General features: G+C 43.6%; 1 protein-coding gene across 9 annotated transcripts in view; it reads left to right on the top strand.

Annotated features, from left to right (window-relative positions):
- The window catches only part of ZDHHC2 (zDHHC palmitoyltransferase 2), a 579,224-nt gene that overhangs the window by 439,457 nt on the left and 117,370 nt on the right, over nt 1-22,397 (top strand). The window contains exons 12-13 of one of the 9 annotated variants that reach the window (XM_086962599.1): nt 1,192-1,231; nt 1,959-2,088. The exons of the other annotated variants lie outside the window; for them this stretch is intronic. Of the exons in view, the coding sequence (XP_086818725.1) occupies nt 1,192-1,210 (19 nt within the window). The 3' untranslated portion in view covers nt 1,211-1,231; nt 1,959-2,088. Of the gene's footprint in view, nt 1-1,191; nt 1,232-1,958; nt 2,089-22,397 lie in introns of those variants that run through there. 9 annotated transcript variants of the gene reach the window in all.

The raw sequence follows: 22,397 nt of genomic DNA, 5'->3' as shown, positions 1-22,397 counted from the left end.
GGTCTTTGTTACTTTGTGGGCAATGCGAGCAAAGGGGGAGCGTGGGGTACAATTATGAGTTAACACAGATCAATTAACACAATCAATTTTAAAATTTTAAAAAAATCGAGTGGGGTTGAGAGTGATTCTCTTGGTCTCTGAGTGGTGTGTGTCAGTGCCTGTATGGGTGTGTGCGTGTTTGTGTGAGTGTCTGAGTGGGTGTGTGAACACAAGTGTGACTGTCTCTGTGGGTCTGGGAGTGCTTGTGTGAATGGTTTTGTGGGTCTCTGAATGGTTGCGAGTTTCTATACAGGTGTGTGAGTGGTTGCATGGATGTGAACATGGGTGTGTGAGTGCCTGTGCGGGTCTATGAGTGGGTGTGTGAGTGCTTCTCTGGGTCTCTAAGTGGGTGTGTGAGTGGCTGTATGGGTGTGTGAGTGGTTATGTGAGTGGCTGTATGGATGTCTCAATTGGCTGTGTGAGTGGTTGTGTGGGTGTGTAAGTGAGTGTGTATATTTTTTTAATTGAGGTCTGGATCCACAGATCCAACGCAGATTCCCACAGGGGTTGCCCTGAGTTCTGCCGATCCTCATGTGCGCAAATCCTCTATCCTGACTCTGAGATCCTATTTACTCTTTATTACCTCCCTCCCCGGAACTGTGCCCTAACTGACAAAATTGCAGCCGCAACTTTTCTCTCGGGCTAAGGCCAGCCAATCATGGCATTGCTTTTGATGCGTAGATTCCCGGATCCTCTGTGGGGGGGACGTCGTGGTTCCACATCATTTAGCTATGTGTAAATCTTTTTTCTTTAATAACTCTAAAACTACTGAAATATCTACTCCAAATTACAAAAAAGCATTCTTTCTGGACCAAGATCTAGTTTTCTGTCAAATTTGGTGTAATTCTGTTCAGTGGTCCGGGGTGTAGTCATGCCTAAAATCCCTATGGGATATTGCATAGGGAAAACACATTTTGGGAACCCCCTTTTTTTACCCCTGCTTGACGAATCACCCAACACTTTCCAGGCAGCAGCTCAAGTGAGTGATTGATTTGCGAGAATTTGTGTGTTAATGTAATTAATCTTTCCCTAGATTTGCTGGTTTTAGACATTTAGGATTCCTCCACAGTCAAATTTTTATTTGTAATCTTCACAATGTTCTTGATTTGAATTAAAGTGAACCTGACTTACTTTCATATTATACCTCTTTAGCTTTTGTGGATTTCATTGACACTTCAAGTCCAATATTTAGGTAAGGCACTTAAGTCATCCTGTAATATAATTCCTATTACTTTCCTCATACATTCCTCTTTCTAATATTAATTCTCTGATGTCTGACAGTTCTAGAGAAGGATTGACTATTGTCTATTCTTACATGATCGTGCTACTAGCTGTTTTCATATAGTCATTTCACTAACATTTTTTGTTCAACAACCTTTAAAAGTGGTAGTCTGTTGTACTCTAATAGTTAACTGGTAATCCTACTCTACCCTAGATTATGCCTGTATATCTTTGTAATATTTCAATACAGGAATTCCACAAACCTTTATCAGTTTAAACAAAAAATATAGTTTATGGCCTTTTTTTGGGGTGAAACCACAAGAGATCAACAACTTACATTAGACCTTCAATATTGTCTGTTTAACTGCAAAATGCTTTGCATACCCTATCTACATTGTTGAATTTACCAGCTTTCCCCAGACAAAACCCCAGATAGTTCTGAAGCCTATAGCCATGTAACCACCATTTGCTTTACATTTCTCATAATGGCATTGCTAATGATTCTATCCAAAGTACTTCATCATAAACAATTGTTGGGAGACTACTTTAACAAATTAATGATCATTAAACCCCTGTTCTCCAATTTCTAAAAACAAATAAATGTTATCTCTGTCAAGGCAGTATCATCTATGCAATCAGCATTGCCATTCAAATAGTGACATCTCTTAAATCTATTCCTACTCTTGTTTCATTCACAGGTACATGCGCAAAATACCCATCGGTGTTAAGAGATTTCTTCAGTCTTACATCAACATAGAGTCTGTTAACGGTTTATCCACTTTCTAAATATAGTTTTCACTAATACTTATTTAAGATGTACTACAAAAATATTGTCTCCACAAATTTAAATGAGCTCTTTGAAAAGATTGCTAGCCCACAGTTTAGGGTGAACATTCTTTTTTCAAAAGATTGTACTCATTTCATTTTTACTGTGTAAAGTGTTTAAATAATTATGTTATATTATTCTGTGCCCATATATATGAAACAGACCTTAGATGCTCTAACAACTGTTTCACCACTTTAAATCCACAGTTTCCTCATTTACTATCTTAACTTCCATGCCAGTCCTAAGAAACACCCTGTAATCAGATTACATCCCTTACCTTTAACACAGTACAGCTGCTGAAAATATGAAAATACCTTTAATTCCTGTATTCTTTTCATTATTATCCTTACCTCATTTTCTGAATCTGTGTCCTGAAATTTAATCCCAATATGTAACAGTCCATTAACCAAACACAACCTATTATGCAGTTCCATTATTATAAAAAAATAACTTATATTGTAAAATTCCATATATGCCTATGACAGGCACATATGTTGATGACACAAATAAAAAGCTCAGCAGTGTTTTCAAATATCCTTCTTCAAAACATGTACTGTTGTTTTCTATTAATAAAGTATTGCATTATATTCTCCTCTATCGTTTAGTATGTTATTTTCACTGTAACCATATTTACTGCACTTTTGCAATCATCACTTGGTGTCTTGTTTGCATACTAATGTTTTGTGTAATTCACAATTTTACTAGATAGAAAAGTGGCTAGATCCAATGGGCTAGATTCCATGTAATTTTTTTGGTTCTGATTTACTTAGGCCGTTCATAGTGGGGTTTTGCCAAAGGGCCTGGCCCCAGGGACCTCTTCCACCAGGGCCATTAGTTTTTTTGATTGAAGAGGAGCCCTGTGGGCCCTCTCCCCAAGCCATCACTCAGAGCAATTTCAAAAACTAAAAGGGGAGGGGGCCTTGTTAGGCTCTTATGCCTCAACCCCCAGAAGTGTAAGGGGACAGGGGCTGCTGTATTTGCAAGGGAGGGAGGCATATGGACCCTGTACCCAACAGGAACCCCATCCCCCAGAGCCTAGTGACATTTAGCAGAGGGAGGAGGGCATAGAGAGGTGTGGCTCACTGGTTAGAGGCGGCAGACCCGGAGGCAGAGAACGGCCCGGGACCAGGGTTCAATTCCCGACGCGGCAGGGTCGTGGACCAGGGTCAGCGGACTGATAATTCTCGCCTCGGTGCCTACTCTGGGCAGGGATCACACTCGGTAACTCTGGGCATTAAGCTTGCCTCATCTCTACAACGGCCCCCCACAGACGCCGGGGATGCCTGGTTTCACCTTGGAGATACCCAGCAAGGGACCATCTCACAGGTAAAGCCAGGACGGGTTCCCCAGCGGTCTTCCGCGCCAGGATACTCCGGTAGTAATTGAGCGCGCTACAAAACAGCATATTACAAAACAGCATATTACATAGAACCCCCTTCCCTGGGTCATTTCAGCCCCACGGACTCTACTTCCCGGGGCTTGGTGATACTTACAATGGCACACAACCCCCCTTCCTGGACGATTCCGGCCCTGGGGACCCCATCCCCTTGAGTTCCTGCCCAGTTAAAGGTAGGTGCCCAGAAATGGGAGAATGACATCCCAGACACACAAGAGGAGGAATGGTTGGAGGCACTTGCGGCCTACATCTGATGCACCACATTGGTAAAGATTGGGAAACAAACTGAAGCTTTCTGTCGTAGGGGCTGTAGACTGGAGGGCAACTTTTTTCATATATTATGGGCTTGCCCCAAAATCCAAGAGTATTGGGCCGCAGTATTTCAGTGTTTTACCAATGTGTACATGAGTGAATTGCTCAGTTCTGCAAAATGGTGTCTCTTTAATGTGTGGGAGGCGACAAATTTGGGGAGAGGAGACCAAATAGGGGTGACCCTTGCACTGATGATTGCCAAGAGAAGCATAGCAAGAGCATGGGGCTCTGATACAACTCCCTCCTTGATGGGTTGGAAGAGAGATAAGGACTGGTGTATGGTGGCGGAGAAGGCGGTCTATATTAATAGTGGATGCTCCGGTAAATGGGGGAGGGTATGGAGTAAATGGAATTACTTTGGAGGCAAACTCTGTACACCCCTGAGACCACAGAGGAGATGGGAGGAAACTCAGGAGGAAATTGACTGAGGAAGGGATGATGGAAGTGATGCCTCGCAAGTGATGTTATACAGAACGCTAAGTAGGTTGTACATTTGTCCAAGCTTAATACTAATATGTTGTATTTGTGGTGAAAGTATCTCCGATGTTGTTTTAGAAATAAAAAGATTTTTTTTCAAAAGGTGGGTTGCCTGGTTGCCACGCAAGGCTCTCGGGGTGACGGGCCGCATGTTCACCCTCCCCATGCAGATTATTTTTCGCCCATTGGTGGACTTCCTGGAGGCCCCCTACTCTTTATGAAGTCAGTCTGGTTGGCTCCCCAGCGCATAAATAATTTAAATGATGGTGAGCTACCATTTTTTTCCTTTCCCAATCCCGCAAGAGTCTTGTGAGATTGCAGCATTTTTTTTACCTTTTTTGGGGGGGGGCTCCATGGGAAATTCCCTCTGGGTCCACCCCCCATGGGGCCTAAGGACTAAGGGTATCCCTACCCTGCATCATATATCTTTATATTTTTAGAACTTCAGGACATGGCTGTCAGAAACATTTTACTTATGTTGTTGGCAGCCAATCAGAGCGCTCACTCTTGCGAGATTCTGACTCCCGCAGCAGGGAGATGGTCCAAGGGAAATAAAGCTCCATGGGCCACTGAATGCTCTATTTTTAAATTGCCACTTCCAATAGAGTCTCTGAGACTCTTACAGACTCCACTGCCAAAATGTATAATTATTTTTGACCCTAAATTTCTACAGAATCTTCTATAAAAAATGCATGGGGATTTTTTGTTTTGGGACCCACTTATTTTTTGGCCCCTGCTTTAATCAAACAGAAACTTTCCAGGAAGGAGCTGAGGTGGATAAACTTTTTATTTCAATTGTTGTGTGAAGATTCGTCAAACAGAGCCAAAGTTATTAGCAAACCAAAAAAACTCTTCCAATGGAATAGCAGACTGTATATATATAGCTCCGGGACCCGCCTTGCTACTGTGGGAAAAATTGAGCGGTTGCGAGGTATCTTACCTGGCTATGGGTGATGTGCATGGACACGTTTTCCCCCGCGGACATTGAGACTGCAGCATAATGGCTGAAGCGGTAAAAGGGGACTTGGCGAGACACTTCAATGGCACTTCAAAGACTCACCTTTGCACTTCCACAAACCGCAAATCCCATCACCGCCCACCCCATCGGGTCTTAATTCCTATCACCACCTACCTGGGATCCTGGCAAAGCATTCTGGGTGTTGGAGTTTGGCGCTACACGGCGGGCTTTAATCAGGTGGTGAACCACCTACATAGGGGCGGAGCCGACTTTCTGCAACAAAGAGGGCGGCAGGATTAACCATGATGCAACCTGAGAAGCTGCTGTGAACATTTTTTGGGCGCTGAGGAAGGCATTCAAAGCCGAAATGCATTTGCCATACCAAATGCCATTAAAGCTGCTTCTCCACTGTTCCCCGATGTGGTCTCTGCTCTTTTTCGAGAGGAAAGGAGGACTAGGTCATATTATCTGCGTTTTTCCAGAGACGCAGTTCAGAGATCCCCGTTTCACAAGTGGTACGGAGCCTTCTGGTTTTGCCTCGGCATTTTCTTTCACCAAGGGATTGGTACAGCTCCGGAACCCGCCTTGCTGCTGTGGGAAAAATTGAGCGGTTGCGAGGTATCTTACCTGGCTATGGGTGATGTGCATGGACACGTTTTCCCCCGCGGACATTGAGACTGCAGCATAATGGCTGAAGCGGTAAAAGGGGACTTGGCGAGACACTTCGATGGCACTTCAAAGACTCACCTTTGCACTTCCACAAACCGCAAATCCCATCACCGCCCACCCCATCGGGTCTTAATTCCTATCACCACCTACCTGGGATCCTGGCAAAGCATTCTGGGTGTTGGAGTTTGGCGCTACACGGCGGGCTTTAATCAGGTGGTGAACCATCTACATAGGGGGCGGAGCCGACTTTCTGCAACAAAGAGGGTGGCAGGATTAACCATGATGCAACCTGGGAAGCTGCTGTGAACATTTTTTGGGCGCTGAGGGAGGCATTCAAAGCCGAAATGCATTTGCCATACCAAATGCCATTAAAGCTGCTTCTTCACTGTTCCCCGATGTGGTCTCTGCTCTTTTTCGAGAGGAAAGGAGGACTAGGTCATATTATCTGCGTTTTTCCAGAGACGCAGTTCAGAGATCCCAGTTTCACAAGTGGTCCGGAGCCTTCTGGTTTTGCCTCGGCATTTTCTTTCACCAAGGGATTGGTACAGCTCTGGAACCCGCCTTGCTGCTGTGGGAAAAATTGAGCGGTTGCGAGGTATCTTACCTGGCTATGGGTGATGTGCATGGACACGTTTTCCCCCGCGGACATTGAGACTGCAGCATAATAGCTGAAGCGGTAAAAGGGGACTTGGCGAGACACTTCGATGGCACTTCAAAGACTCACCTTTGCACTTCCACAAACCGCAAATCCCATCACCGCCCACCCCATCGGGTCTTAATTCCTATCGCCACCTACCTGGGATCCTGGCAAAGCATTCTGGGTGTTGGAGTTTGGCGCTACACGCCGGGCTTCAATCAGGTGGTGAACCATCTACATAGGGGGCGGAGCCGACTTTCTGCAACAAAGAGGGCGGCAGGATTAACCATGATGCAACCTGGGAAGCTGCTGTGAACATTTTATGGGCGCTGAGGAAGGCATTCAAAGCCGAAATGCATTCGCCATACCAAATGCCATTAAAGCTGCTTCTCCACTGTTCCCCGATGTGGTCTCTGCTCTTTTTCGAGAGGAAAGGAGGACTAGGTCATATATATATATATATATATATATATATATATATATATATATGTATATATATATATATATATAAGAATCCAACTTGTCCCAAATGTGCTTCGCAGCGCAGACAGGTACGCAAACTTCAAAATATCGCCGGAGTCAGACTTCTTATTTAATTGCTTTTATTTTTCCATGCTGGTGAAGTGGTGCAAGCCTTCAGACGCGTTCAGACGCTGTGTCCTTGCCTCACTGATATATGTATATATATAATTTTCTCCACCCTCAATTAACACCGGCGACCAGCAGCCCGGTGAATGCCAGGATAGAGGAGAAACATTTCCAAACGAGAAACTCCAGAACGCAAAACTCCACTGAGCTGCACGCACTACTCAACAAATTAGGCAAACTTCATAAAGGTACCATCATAATTCTTTGTTGCATGACTAGCCCAACGCATTTCGGCGTTTACACACCTTGATCACTGGTAAACAATAGAAATAAACAGTGAGATTTAAAGTGCTGGTGAAATGTGAACATAAAGAAAGAACTCCCTTGCTTTAACTACAACACAGGTGTGGCAGCCATCTTAAAGTATACTTAATATAATGCAAAGTTCCTCATATCAACACAATTGTAGCAGTTTTTACATATTCCACATACAAAAATAACATACCAAAAGTTATGATTTGTGAGGACCAGATTAACCTCATTCAGAAGTGCACATAGTTTAGTGTATCTTTTATTTTGTGTGATTTGTACAAAATCGCCATCTTTTAATGTGCAATGTTTTGCATAAGGAATTATCAAAATCGGACCATTACAAAATGATATGTGTATACTTAATGTGTAACAATGCCTTGGCCATTTCACAATATACATTAGTATGTGCATAATTTCTTATTGGCTTTTTCTCGGTTAAAAAATGGCTGCAAATCCATAAAACAAGACACAAAATACAATCTATTCTAGTTACTTCTGGTCATGTGTAAACATCTCATGCAAACACTCAATTTGTAAACGCACTGAGATGATGGACATACCCTGCCAACTTGGGGTGAACAAAGCAAACACAAGAACACAGGAATATGATGGATGAAGCGCTGAAACTTTTCAGACACTCACCCCCAGTCACAGATCTGGGTTGAATCCATCATCGTTCTTTAGCTCGCTTTGCCACCTCACGTCAGACCCAGCTATATGCAAATCAGTCTTGACCCTGTGTCTCATGGGAACAGTCCAGCCCAAACTGCCAAGCCAGGTCTTCCCTGAACCGGAAACAAGCATCCTGGGACCAGTTTCTGGGTAACACCCTTCATCAGCCAGGCTAGCTTGAACCCAGTGGCAAAGTGAGAAAGGGACCCACGTCTGGGCATACCCTGCCAACTTGGGGCGAACAAAGCAAACATAAGGAGATGATGGATGGAGCGCTGAAACTTTTCAGACACTCACCCCCAGTCACATCAAATATATACATAACCCAAAAGGGTAGGTTACCATGATAGTCTTGTTCGGATACAAGTCCAAATAATATTAGTCATGGAGTGCAATTCAACCCAAGTCAGCCTGTATCCTCCCGTACTATCTGTTTAAGTATCCCAAATAAACTATATACAGTTTTAAATATTTTTATTGAAAATTTTTTCCCCTTTTCCCCCCAAAGACATGAGCAGGGCACAATAGCATTCAATATAGTACAGCACAGATTCATATATACATATATACACTAGGAGTTTGAACAAAGAAAAATGGAAGGGAAAAAAATATATATATATATAATATCAAGTCATACATAGATTTGCCAAAAATGAATCATATATACAATAGAAACGTACACTTCTATACACTACGTTCTCGATTACCCCCCCCCCCCCCCAAAAAGAAAAAGTAAAAATCAATAATCAATAATCAGGACCTTGTTTCCATCGAATGAGGGGCTCCCATATTTGCAGACCAAGTTTCTTGCCTTTTCTCCCCTTCCTCGCATAAATTGCTGATTCTAACTTTTGTATAGATAATACCTTGCCCAGCCATTGATGATATGTAGGAGGGTTAAGCTCTAGCCACCCCGAGGCCACTAGCAATCTAAGAATGGCCATTGCTACAAATACAAAGTTTTCATTATTCACGTGGGCCTCAGGATCGACTCCTAATAGCATCACCGCTGGGTTTAATTCTATTGTGATTGACAATGCATTCTGCAAAAATTTCTCAATATCCCTTTTTATACTATCTAAGTGTGGACAGAGTGAAAAGATATGTATTAGGTCCGCCCCCGGGCTACCACATCTGAAGCAGGTGGTTCCCGAGAGACCCCCCCATTGAGCAATTTTTCCAGGCGTATAATACAAATGAAATAAGGTCTTATAATGTTGAGCCTGTAAAGATGATGCACACAACAATTTTCTTCCCATCTCTAATGACTCTGAAAAGATATCGCTATTTATATCCAAGTCTGCAGACCACCTATTGACCCATTTCTCCATATCGTCTTTCTTTAATATTGTCATCTCAGAATAGAGTCTCTTTATAGTACAGTCGGAACCTGCTTCTATAATATCCATCAATACATTTCTGTCGAACCCCGAAGGCCCTCCTCTCTTATTTATTAAACAACTCCTAATTTGAAGATATTTAAAGAAATGTTTTGTGTCTAAGGCGTATCGACCCTGTAGTTCTACAAATTGTAAGATACCTTGGGGGCCCTGAATGTCTCCAATCTTTCTTATCCCCCGCCTCTCCCAATCTTGAAATACAGCTCCCGAAAAGACCACGCTAGATAGGGAAGGGTTATTTTTGAGCCTAGTGTAGAAGTTATATTTTCCAATTCCTATCTTTTTCGAAAATCCCTTCCAAACGTTATAGGCAGCCATTATAGTCTTAAACCTTGTTCTCTTGTAGTAACTTTCCTCATTAAATCTCAAAAAAATATTTTCCACGTTTTTACCCAAAACCAAACCATAAATAACAAGTGAACCAACAGTATCCCATCCATCAACCTCAGCCCCCCCAACCAATCCCAACATGTTTTGGAATGCAGCAGCCCAGTAATATACTTTTAAATCTGGCAAAGACCAACCCCCGCGCTCCCGCGGAAGAGACATATATCTCAGTGCCCTACGTGTCTTTCCTTTAGCCCATATAAAGCGATTGATCATTTGTTCAGATATCTTGAACCATTTATTTTCAAATAAGAGTGGGATTGCCCTAAATATATACAAAAATTTTGGCAGTATCATCATTTTAATAATATTGACCCGCCCTACTAATGATAAGTGTAAGTTTTCATAACGATCCAAATCCTTCTTCGTTTTACGTATTATTGGAGCGATATTATTTTCTACCAAATTATTTATATCGGCTGTTATATTTATTCCGAGATAAGTCCCTGCCTGAACCACACGGTTATCGTCACATATAGTCACTGAATTTTTAATAATCTGGGTCTTGGATGCATTTAGGGCGTACCCCGATATCCGTCCAAATCTAAGAGCCTCTTCTTCTATAAAGACAGTTGCCTCCGTGGGGTTTGGCGTTATCACCGCCACGTCATCAGCATAAGCCAATATTTTACAAGGTCCCAGCAATGTTGGCATCGGAGCTATCTCTGGACAAAGATCTAACTTACGAATCAGGGGGTCCATATACATAGCAAACAATAGTGGGGAGCATGGGCACCCCTGCCGTGTACCCCTTTTAATTAAAAATTGCCCCGTAGTGCCCCCGTTGACTCTTAAAGCCGCAACCGGTTCTTTGTATAAAGTTTGTAATGCTTTTATATACCCGCCCCTGAGTCCAGCTCTTGCTAAAGTATACCACAGATAGTCCCAGGAGACCCGGTCAAACGCTTTCTCTGCGTCCAAGAGCATTACTGCCATCGGGTCTCCTGTGACCTCGGCGGCATCCAGCAATGTAATTACTTTCCTAGTATGGTGGGTCGTACCTCTACCGGGAATAAAGCCATGTTGAATAGGGCAAACTAAGGCACTTATCACCTCTGCGAATCTCATTGCCAGCGCTTTTGAGTATATTTTAGTGTCATTATTCATTAATGTAATGGGGCGGTATGACCCAGGCTCATCGTGCGGCTTGCCTTTTTTCACAATTAAAACAATGTCGGCCCCCCCCCACGACTTTGGTATAGACTGACCGGCCTGGGCAGATTGAATCACTCTTGTTAATTCATGAGACAGCACTCCCCAGAAGGTTTTATAAAATTCTAGAGGTATCTGATCGGGACCAGCAGCCTTTCCTGAAGGAAGTTTACCCATAGCTTCCTTGATCTCTTCCGCATCTAACTGAGTTTCTAATCTATCTGCTTCCTCATCCGAGACCCTCTCGGTTGGTATATTCTCCAAATAATCCCTAATCTCTTCCTTACTGCAGGGGCATTGATAATCATAAAGGTTCTGGTAGAATTTCCTAAATACTTCCCTAATCTCTTCCGGGTCTTTTTGCAAATTACCATTTCCATCTCTAATCTCCCTAAAAGTCCCTGCTGCCGCTATCTGCCTGGTACGCATAGCGAGTACATGCCCAACTTTTTCATTGTATTCATAGCACTTCTCCCTTCGAATTGTATAAATTACTGCCGCTTTTTTTGCCAATTCATCTTCAGCTTCGCTTTTGACTTTTATTAAATCTAATATATGCTGTTCAACTGGTTCCCCTCTAATAACACCGTTATTAAGTTGTTCTTCTACTTCTAAGACCGCTCTCTCTAACTCCCTTTGTCGGAGCCCTTCCATTTTACGTTTGTGAATACTATAGCTACATGTTTCTCCCCGGACACCCGCCTTAAAAGCGTCCCAAATAACCCCCACCGATGTGCTTCCTTTATTGTGTACAAAAAACTCGGTGATCCATTTTGACATGTATGAAACATAGTCCTCTTCTAGAAGAAGTCTTCTTTCAAAAGTCCATACCCGATTAGGTCTTATTCCTCCTTCTAACTTCATTGCCAGAATTACTGGGTTGTGATCACTTAAGATTCTTGGCAGCCTATCAATATTGACTCTTGATATCAAGTTATAGGAAATCATAAAGTAATCGAGCCTGACACAGACTTGATGTGGCGCGGAGTAGTAAGTGTATCCTTTCTGTTCTGATCTAAGTGTCCCCCAAACATCGTTCAGGTTATTATTAAACATGAGATCTACGAGGGCCTTATATACTCTTTTCTTACGGCCTTTATAACTATTTTGTCCAGTTCCTAAGCCATCTGCCCCATTAATATTCAAGTCTCCTCCTATAATAACCTGCGGGGGCCAGGCAGCCAACTCAGAATCTAGGAACTGTAATACCTCCGGATCATCCTGCGTAGATCCGTAAACTGACACCATTGTTGTCCAAACACCATCTATCTCTATCTCTACCATGGCCCATCTTCCCCATTTGTCCTCCAGTTTTCTCCCTATTATCAAATTCTTACTCCTTGACAAAATAGCGACTCCTCTATTTTTCGCACCTTGTTTAGAGCTGACTATTAGATGAAAACCCAGCTGATTCAGACAGTACTCCTGCGTACTCATTATGTGTGTCTTTTGCAGAAAAATAAAATCTACATTCATCTGGCGTAGTCGAATTCCTATCTTACACCTTTTTTGGACATCATTTAAGCCGCACACATTCCAGGTTACTAACCTAAGTGTCATCTCTGATTTTCCCGGGACCATCAACTGCCTGTTCACTTGTATTCATTAATTTAACAAAATTCATCTTCAATAGGTCTGATATATACAATGTGAGAGTATTGGTTTCAGTACTCCCTTCCTTACAACTATGCTGCTTTATCACTTTTTCCATCATGTGCCCAACATATCCCCTACAGATTGCCATACCGTTGTGCCCTGTCCTTGTATTCTCCCTCCCACCCCCCAGAGGACCCTCCCTCAGAAACCCTCCCCCCCTACGGGCAAATAGGTCCATAAGACCCATGTCTGACCGGCGCATGCCACCGGGTTGTCTCACCCACCCCCCTCCCTGACTTTCCTTAATTATATACATCATTCGGAATGCTCACCAACAAGAGAAAGAAAACTAATCATATATGCTATCTCTCAAGATTTTATCTACAGCTACTACCCATTTAAGCGATAATATTGCGCTTAGACCAGCATTACAACATACCCACATGTCCACAGATTTAGCAGTATTAGAAGATTCATATTAAAGGATTAAAGAATACCAAAATAGAATCTCGAAAAATAGATATACAGCTTGAAAAAATATAAATTAAACGGTAAAGGATAGGGTAAATAAAGCAATTAGCATGTATAGATAATCTTCATTTAACATTTCAAAAAGTAAAGATCTAACTATTACTAACTATACTGCTACCCTACTTTCATTTTCCGTACCAATCTTACCCTGTCCTCTCCGTTTTTTCCCCTTTTTTCCTTTTTTTCCCCCTTTTCTTTCCTTTTTCTCCTTTACTTTTTATGGGGTATGATTCTGACAGACCCAGTTTGTGTGTCTTCAACCTCCAAGACATTGCGTTGGGATTTTTGACGACCTCTATTCTCTCTCAAAAAACTAAGGTATTCTTGCGCCATTATTTCTGAATAAAAGACTCTAAAGTTACCCTCTAGGCCAACTTTCAGACGTGCAGGGAACAAAAGGAAAGCCTCATATCCTATATTTTGGAATGGGGTAATGAGCTGCCTCATCCGCCACCTTCTTTCTACGGTGGCGTGGCAGAAATCAGGGCGAGCAAAAAACTCAATTTCCTTATGGGAACGTTTAGAATGAGGTTTTGCCTTATTAATAATTTCCTCACGCAAAAGAAAATTACCAACATACAGCAATATTGCGCGAGGCTTGCCCTGTTTTTCCTTTCGTACCAACGGAAATAGGTGCGCTCTTTGTATCTCGTGTTCCCAGTCCCATGAAGCCAAGTCGGGGAATGCACCTTTCAATAATTCAATTACGAAGGCTCGCACATCCCCACCCTCTTTTCCCTCTTGAATTCCAATAAGTCTAACATTGTTCCGTCGTTGCCTGTTTTCAAAGTCCTCTAGCTTCCAGAGCATGTCAGCAGTTGTCTTATCCTTATCATCACCAGCGTCTTTCATTTTAACAAAGTCATCTTCCAGTTTACTTGTTCTGGCCTCAATCTCGGATACTCTCCCAACCATTTCCTCATACAATTTGTTAACTTTATGAAGTGAAGATTGTATCTTTTTATTTGCATGTCTGGCCCTCCTGCTTGCTCTCTGACTCTCAGCACGCGCCTCAGTTTGGATCTGCTTTAAAGTCGAGAAAAGAACTTCAAAGTTTGAGGCACCTCTATCGAAGCCCCCCTCAGCTCCCTGAGAGGTAAGTTCCTGAACACCTGTTTCTGTAGTTATAGGTGCTCCAGTCTGAGTTGTACCGCACTCAGCTGAACTATCCCAGATTAACCTTTTTACGACTGGTTTCGCCTGCCTTCTACGAGGCTCTTTAGATTGATTCAAACGTCTTTGGTTCTCATTTTTCGCCTTACCCTTATATTTTGAATTATTGGCTTTTGTGGTCTTCGACGCCTCTCTTAAGTCTTTTTTCACTTTTGATCTTAACACTTTTTGTACAGTCTCATGCTCCGCTGATTCTGTATCACTATCCGAACTACTTGAAACATTGTCAGATCTAGATATGTTAGTTTCTGAGCCTGAATATACCACCGAGTCTGAGGTACCTGATTCCGAATCCGTCACCGAGGGGTCCGAACCACTAACTTCGCTTCCATCAAGCTTATCCTCTTCATCTTCTTCATCGTCTGCCTCATCATTCCCAGTGAAGAAGATCTCTTCACCAGGTGATGCCAACATTAGTTCAGGAACACTTTGCATAGATTTTATATTGCAGGTGCTTGTGCCCACCAGGCTGTGGTTGTTTACTTCCAGCGTCTCCTGTACCTGTGTCTGCCGCCCTGTTATATTCGCCATCTCCATTTCCAAACCCTGCGTCCCTCCGTTATCTCCAGAGAGAGGATTGGTCACAAGATTGTTCACACCATTATTCACAGCATCAGGATCGCACTGCCCAATTGCAGTTACGTCTGTAGGCAAAGCTTTGAGACTATTCCCCCCTTCTGTTAAATCCACACGGAGCTCCTGGCCCTTTAAATCTATGGCCCCGCCCCCTGCTACTACCGCTGAAAGGGCATCCGCTCCCGCGGGATCTGTAACATCACTTTGCCCAATGAGAGGCACTAGGTAGCTGGCTGAGATCCCGGCGCTCCCCGCATCCTCCATAGTATCCTCCAAGGCTCCAGCGGCGGGACCCACAGTGACGGCTCCTGCACTTTCCGCATCTACGCGACCCAGCCTCTTTTCGCATAGAGCCGCCAACGTGGGGACAACAGCATGCTCCTCCACTGCCTGCACACCCGCCACGGCTCCCGCAGGTAGGAAAGACTCCACTATAGTGGTTTGTCGGAAAACCGCTTCTTTTCCCAGTATTTCACTTCCAGCCGACTTCGAGTCAGAATATCCTTTGCGGGTTCGTGCACTTTCCGTTTTTCCCGCTCTGGTTGTAACCCTTTCCCGCAGCTTCCGTGCTTTGGCTTCTTTCGCTTCTTTTGCTGCCTCGCGCCTCATTTGTGCTTTGGTCCTTGATTTTGCTCTCAAGTTGCTGGCTGAGGCTCCAAGTCCATCTGTCGACATTTCCTCTTCCTCAGAGGGGGCTGGATCATGACTTTGTTTACTCACACGGTATATTTTAGGTGCCATCGCTCTGAAGTAGTAAGAGCGTCCCGCCTGAAATGACCTTGCAATTAAAGCAGTGAGGGATTCCAATAAAGTTTTTCCCTTATTTTGCTCCCTAACCAGCGGGGGAACCTTTAGTAAAGAAGGCCAGTCCGTCAGAATTCTAAGCATCGCATCCACAAACAACAGGAGATATATTGCTGAGTATATTGCTGAATATTAAGTGGCACGCCGCCCAATGCTTTTTGCTTTTGCTTTTGACAATAAATGACATGGTGAGCATTCATTCCATCAATCCGTCTTCAGGAGCAGGGTAGGGTGCGACCTTCCCCTACGGTGTCTCGGCGGCCATCTTGCCCGCTGCCTCGAGTTAAGATCCATCCAAATAAACTATATACAATGCGTAGCCAACTCAACCATAAATACAGAAGATTTTCTCAAGTAATTTGTCCAAAAAATATTTTGTCAGGAAGTTAATATTATATAAATATATCCTCCTACTGTCAGTGTACGCTTAGGACATCTGTTGCCCCTGTCTGGGTTGACCTTTAACTCTTAAATTCTGAGGTAATTCCAAAATATTCTTGTCAAAAAGAGTGTGTTTTAATTGCACCTGCTTAGATACAGAAAGCATAGAGAGAAAAGACATTTAAAATTTGAGTGAAAAAGTGATTAAAGAATAACTTAAAAATCTATGCCAGAAACAACACATCTAAAATTCATGTTTTCTACCTATAGCTTGATTCTTGACAACTCTTCACAATTACTCATTCTCCCAAAAAGCAAGCTAACTCTTCATCCGAGTTCAGCTCATTTGGTAATTTTGTGTTGAGATCAAGTATGTATCTACATTCCAACTGCCTAAGTTTACGTATCCTGTCCCCCCCCTCTCACTGTTTGGGGAATACAATCAATCACATAAAAGAGAGGCAAATTCCCGTTAAACCTATGTTGGTCTTCAAAATTCTGTGCCACCGGATATTGTTTGTCCTTGTTTTTAATGGCACACAAATGCTCCAAAATACGCCTTTTAGCTGGAAACATAGTACTTCCCACATAGGAGTTCTGGAATGGACAAGTTAGTACATATACACAGTACTCCTTGAGACAAGTAAGATGTTTGTCAATCATTCTTGTAGTTTTTGTAACAGGAAAGAAAACTTTCTTGATGTTAGAACTATATTTACAAGCTTTGCATAACATACATGTAGAAAACCTTGTATTGTGTCAATCCTGTGCTTGATAAGTGTGACTTCATTATGACATAGAGGGGTGTACTGCGCACTCGGTTTTTTAGGTCGAGTTTACTCGAACCTATTGTTGTCAACCCAAAAGCTGACTTTTTACGATGCGGATTTTCGAAAGTTCACGTGAAATCACGTGACCACAAGCTCCTTCGTGCATGAGCTTGCATTTCCACACAGGCTTCCCCCTGCCAGCAGCATTTGCCACATCAAAGGCTTCCCCCGCCGTCACTTATTCACGGCCGCAGGCCGTGACTTCAAACGGTTCCGCTGCCCCGCCCCCTGCTTCACGGCCATCTGTTCCCCAGCACCTCCCCTCTCTCTCCCCTAATTATTCACTGCTGGCCGGCCGACACATCTAGTTTTCCACGGCTTTCGTTTTCCGCTTGATTGGTTGCTTTGCTAATGCTTGTTTTCTTTGCTGCTTGCATTTCAACATCTGGCAGCTTCCTTAACTTACCCGACCCCGTTTATTTATTTACGTTTAATTTATTCATAATTAAATCACGCTTAAATGATGCAGCCCACGCCGAGGTTCTAACCCTGTTTTCCTACTCCAAAGTCAACAGTGTTATTTGTTGAGCCACCTCCTCGCACCGTTTGTTGTACTTGGTTTCAGATGTTACATTTTTTCATCTCAGCCGTGTTTCTTTTTTATTGTATCTGTCTCCCCCTCAGTGTGTATTATTTTTTTTAATTTGTTTCTCCCCACCCCCACTCCGAGATTGCCGTTTACTTGTTTAATAATTAAATAACGGTGCCCATGCCGAGGCTCGAACCCTGGTCTCCAGCTCCAAAGTCAGCAGCTTCAGCAGAGCGCGCAGCCGGCCATCTGTTTTAGGTCAGGTTACAAATGGCAGCTTCGCTGCCGCGCTTGTTTTCCCCAGCAAGCGCACACCACTCGTTCACTTTCTTGTTGTCCTTAGCGGTCACAGAGATGCAGTAAACCGCCTCATCTGAAATAGCTGCAAACACATTTCCCGAATAAAGGCATTGTAGCCATCTATGTAATGTTAATACGAAAGTCCGATGAATGTACCTAATCCCGCGCTGTCTCCCGCTCTGCACATTAGAGCCACCATCACCTCTTCATTAGAATGAAAGTCGTTGAATTCCATGAGCCAGTCACAACAGAGCCACCTTCCTGCCACGGTGTCATCCTGCAGATGGCAACGTTGGCTATTACGAATGACACTCCAAAACCCGGGGCAGCGCGGCCCAGTGCAGGCTCAAAATTAACATCCACGGAGCCGCAGCCTGGCCCCTGATGGAGCTCCAGACTGCGGCTTCTGCTAGGTTGGCGCTATATAGCTCCCTGGTGCACACATAGAACAGTGTGCAGCCATTCAGCTTTACCACCACAGTCTGCTTTAGTTTGATCCCGCCTGACTCCCTCCTCACTCTGGGTCCCTCGCGGCGGTACCTGGGCTGAGATACTGCAGTAAAATATTCCCTGGCTCTACCGTATCAGAAGATGAACATGCCCGGGCTCCCACTTTGGAGAACACTTGTTTATCTCTCTTGGATAAGTAACCGTTATTGGTCTTTAGCCATCTAATGTGCTTCAGTCAGTTTGAGTGGTGACAGTGTTCTTTCTGCTGTTTCGTGTGAGAATCCTTCGTTCCACAGTCTGTTGCAGTGCCGTATCTGTCAGGCACCTGCAGGGCTGTGCGCACTGAAGGCAGCACTGTGCAGCGACCCCACCCAGATGGCTTCAGCAGGGAGGGCGTCCGTGCGTGTTCCCCCAGGGATGGGGAGTGTTCACACATGTATCAATACCCAGGGCATGCTTGCTATGCACAAATAAATGGCTATATAGCTGCACAAGTATGTGTTTGTGCTTAACAATAAGACTGTAAATTCAATGTTTAAGGTCCAAGATATAACAGTGCAATTCAATTAACCTTGTGCTTTGATTCACTGCTCTCATTCGCAGAACAACCTGTTTCCGCATAAGGTGGTGCGGAGTGGCACCCCCTGTGTGTGCAGGTTTACACTGTATTTAACTATCCTGCTGGCAGCTGGAGGTTTTCTGTTTATGTTATTTAAGTCTGCTGAAGAAGGGAGACACTGTTTTTTTGTGGCGTTGTCTGGCAATGTGCAGTACAGGCAATGGTAAAATGCACCCTTTCCGTTCTGCACCACGCCCTCTACCGCATACAGCCGTGCGCCTGCTCTGTGTATTGGTCTAGATGTTTGCCACAGATGTTTTGCTCAGATAGGAAGCTGTGGTGTCTGCGTTGGTCTGTGGTGTCTGTGTGCCATTGGGAGGACCAGTGTGTATGTATTTTGTGAGAATGTGTTTGTGCACACCTCCAGTGAACGGGTGTGTGTATCTCTGTGTCACTTTTCATATGTGTGTGTTGGTGTAACTTTCCGGGAGCGTTCAGTATCAATGCTCACAGTGCTGTTTGAGTTGTCTTTGTGTGATGTAAAAAACTAGCACAAGTGTGTACATGTGTTATTCGTGTATACATTTGTAGGTGCAGGTGCTATGTGTGGATTGCGGGTACTGGAAAGGGATATTCCACAGCGCGGTTTAAAATCCTCTTGAACTCCTCATATGTACTCCTGTGCTCTGTGAGGGTTACCAGCCTGTGATGGCTGGAAGCCGTCGGCCCTCCATCAGTGGACGTAGCAGAGGGCACTTGATCGCACACACGACAGGCAAAGATTAAATAGGGCCCTGCACCAGCCTGATACCCGAATTTCCAGGAGACTAGCTTAATTTGTTAAATAGGAAGTGCCAGGTAAGTAAGTTCTCAGGGGGCCACTGTACCTTGAGGCCCCAATGCCCCCGCCAGTGCTGCCAGTGACAATACCAATACAGGTTATCTATCTATCTATCTATCTATCTATCTATCTATCTATCTATCTATCTATCTATCTATCTATCTATCTATCTATCTATCTATCTATCTATCTATCTATCTATCTATCTATCTATCTATCTATCTACCTATCTATCTATCTATCTCCCTCACTCTATATATCTATCTGTCTATCTATCTATCTAATGTATATCTATCTATCGCCCTCCTCTATCTATTGCCCTCCCTCTATCTATCGCCCTCCCTCTATCTATCTATCGCCCTCACTCTATCTATCGCCCTTACTCTATCTATCGCCTTCACTCTATCTATCGCCCTCACTCTATCTATCGCCCTCACTCTATCTATCGCCCCTCACTCTATCTATCTATCTATCTATCTATCTATCTATCTATCTATCTATCTATCTATCTATCGCCCCTCACTCTATCTATCTATCTATCTATCACCCTCACTCTATCAATCTATCGCCCTCACTCTGTCGCCCCTCACTCTATCTATCTATCTATCTATCTATCTATATGTATATCTATTTATCGCCCTCCCTCTATCTATCTATCGCCCTCCCTCTATCGATCTATCGCCCTCCCTCTATCGCCCTCCCTCTATCGATCTAACGCCCTCCCTCTATCGATCTATCGCACTCACTCTATCAATCTATCGCATCACTACAGCATCAATCAGCACCCCCACAGCATCACCACAGCACCACCACAGCATCACTCAGCACCACCACAGCACCACTCAGCATCACTCAGCACCATCACAGCACCACTCGGGACCATCACGGCACCATCACAGCACCACTCGGCACCATCACAGCACCACTCGGCACCATCACAGCACCACTCGGCACCATCACAGCACCACTCGGCACCATCACAGCACCACTCAGCACCACCACAGCATCACTCGGCACCACCACAGCATCACTCGGCAAGCTTCACTCGGCACCGCCACCGCATCACTCAGCACCACCACAGCATCACTCAGCACCACCACAGCATCACTCAGCACCACCACAGCATCACTCAGCACCACCACAGCATCACTCAGCACCACCACAGCACCACTCAGCACCACCACTCGGCACCACCACAGCACCACTCAGCGCCACCACAACATCACTCAGCGCCACCACAACATCACTCAGCGCCACCACAACATCACTCAGCGCCACCACAACATCACTCAGCGCCATAACAGCGTCAATCTGTGCAACCATTCAACAACAACTGGTTCAAATATGTTCTCTCAATGTTTCAAGCTTTATTACAAATGTCACAAAAAGATGTTTTACTTCTGTTCTTGGATTTTCATCACAATAAAATACACTGAACATAATCTTCACAAAAGTTATTTACAAAAGTTTAAGATATTACCATTATAAATTACAATCACTTTTATTTAAGTATTAATTATTTTAAAAAAATTAAAAGCCATTGTTATTTGTAATATCAATACATCTAAGTCACGTAAATACAAAACATGTTGCATTACAAATGCTATAGGTGTCATATTTGTGAAAGTTATAACTATTAGCATTGTAAATGACAAAGCTAATTAGCTATTTTCAAAACCAACACACAAATAAAAAAATAGTCATTTACAAGACCAATAGCTCAAACTTTCATAATGCGAGACCTATTGCATTGCAAATGCTTGTATTTTGTTAATCTGTAACATTTAGAATGTAAACTAGTTTAAGACGGGGCGTGCAAGGTTGGGAGGTGGGAGCAATTCTCCGGTATAGTAAAGAATCAGATAATAAGTAACAAAATGATCACTAGGCCCTTCCTGCACTGCTGGTGCTAACCTGTAGGTTGGCTTTTTTTTGTGATTCTCTTATGTGGCAATCTTCACAAATTTGTGAAGATTGCCACATAAGAGAATCACAAAAAAGAGCCAACCTACAGGTTAGCACAAGTAGTGCAGGAAGGGCCTAGTGATCATTTTGTCACTTATTATCTGATTCTTCATTATGACATAGCCTATTGCTTAGAGATTTATATTTTCTGTATGTCACATTTGGATAGTGCCCTAAATCTTAAGTCAAACGCGATTCTGTCTGTAACATATCCCAATACTTTGTAAGGCTTTTCTTGATGTCTTCTGACCCAGCATTATATGTGGTGATAAATCTAATGTTGGTGTCCTTACTCTTAACATCAGGTTTCTTAGGTGTAAGAGCCATCTCCTGACTCAATTTAGATATTTTCTTAAGTGCACTTTGTATGTCAGCTCTTCTATAGCCATGCTCAATGAATCTGAATGCTATACAATCACATTCTTCTGTGAAATCTGTGTAAGACATACAATTCCGACGAGTCCGTAGGAATTCACCATAAGGAATACTCTTTATTAAGTTCTTTGGATGATGACTGTCTGCATGCAGGAGAGCTGCTTCCTTCCGGAACAATCTGGACCGCCCAGGTCATGGGACGGAAGCTGCTCTGATAACCGCCCTGGACGATCTCTGAATGAGTGCGGACAAGGGACAATTGGCCATTCTGATTTTGCTTGACCTGTCCGCCGCTTTCGATACAGTGAATCATGTGATCCTCCTTGCTAGGCTGGAAGAAATGGGGGTGGTTGGGGTGGCCTTGAGATGGGTTCAGTCATATCTGGCCAACAGACAGCAGGCAGTGGCCGTCCCTCCCTTTCAATCGGACTTCATTGACAT

The sequence above is a fragment of the Lissotriton vulgaris genome, chromosome 3_1 (assembly GCF_964263255.1).
Source record: "Lissotriton vulgaris chromosome 3_1, aLisVul1.2, whole genome shotgun sequence".
In the NCBI taxonomy this organism is placed as follows: domain Eukaryota; kingdom Metazoa; phylum Chordata; class Amphibia; order Caudata; family Salamandridae; genus Lissotriton; species Lissotriton vulgaris.
This window is presented reverse-complemented; position numbering and strand designations above follow the sequence as displayed.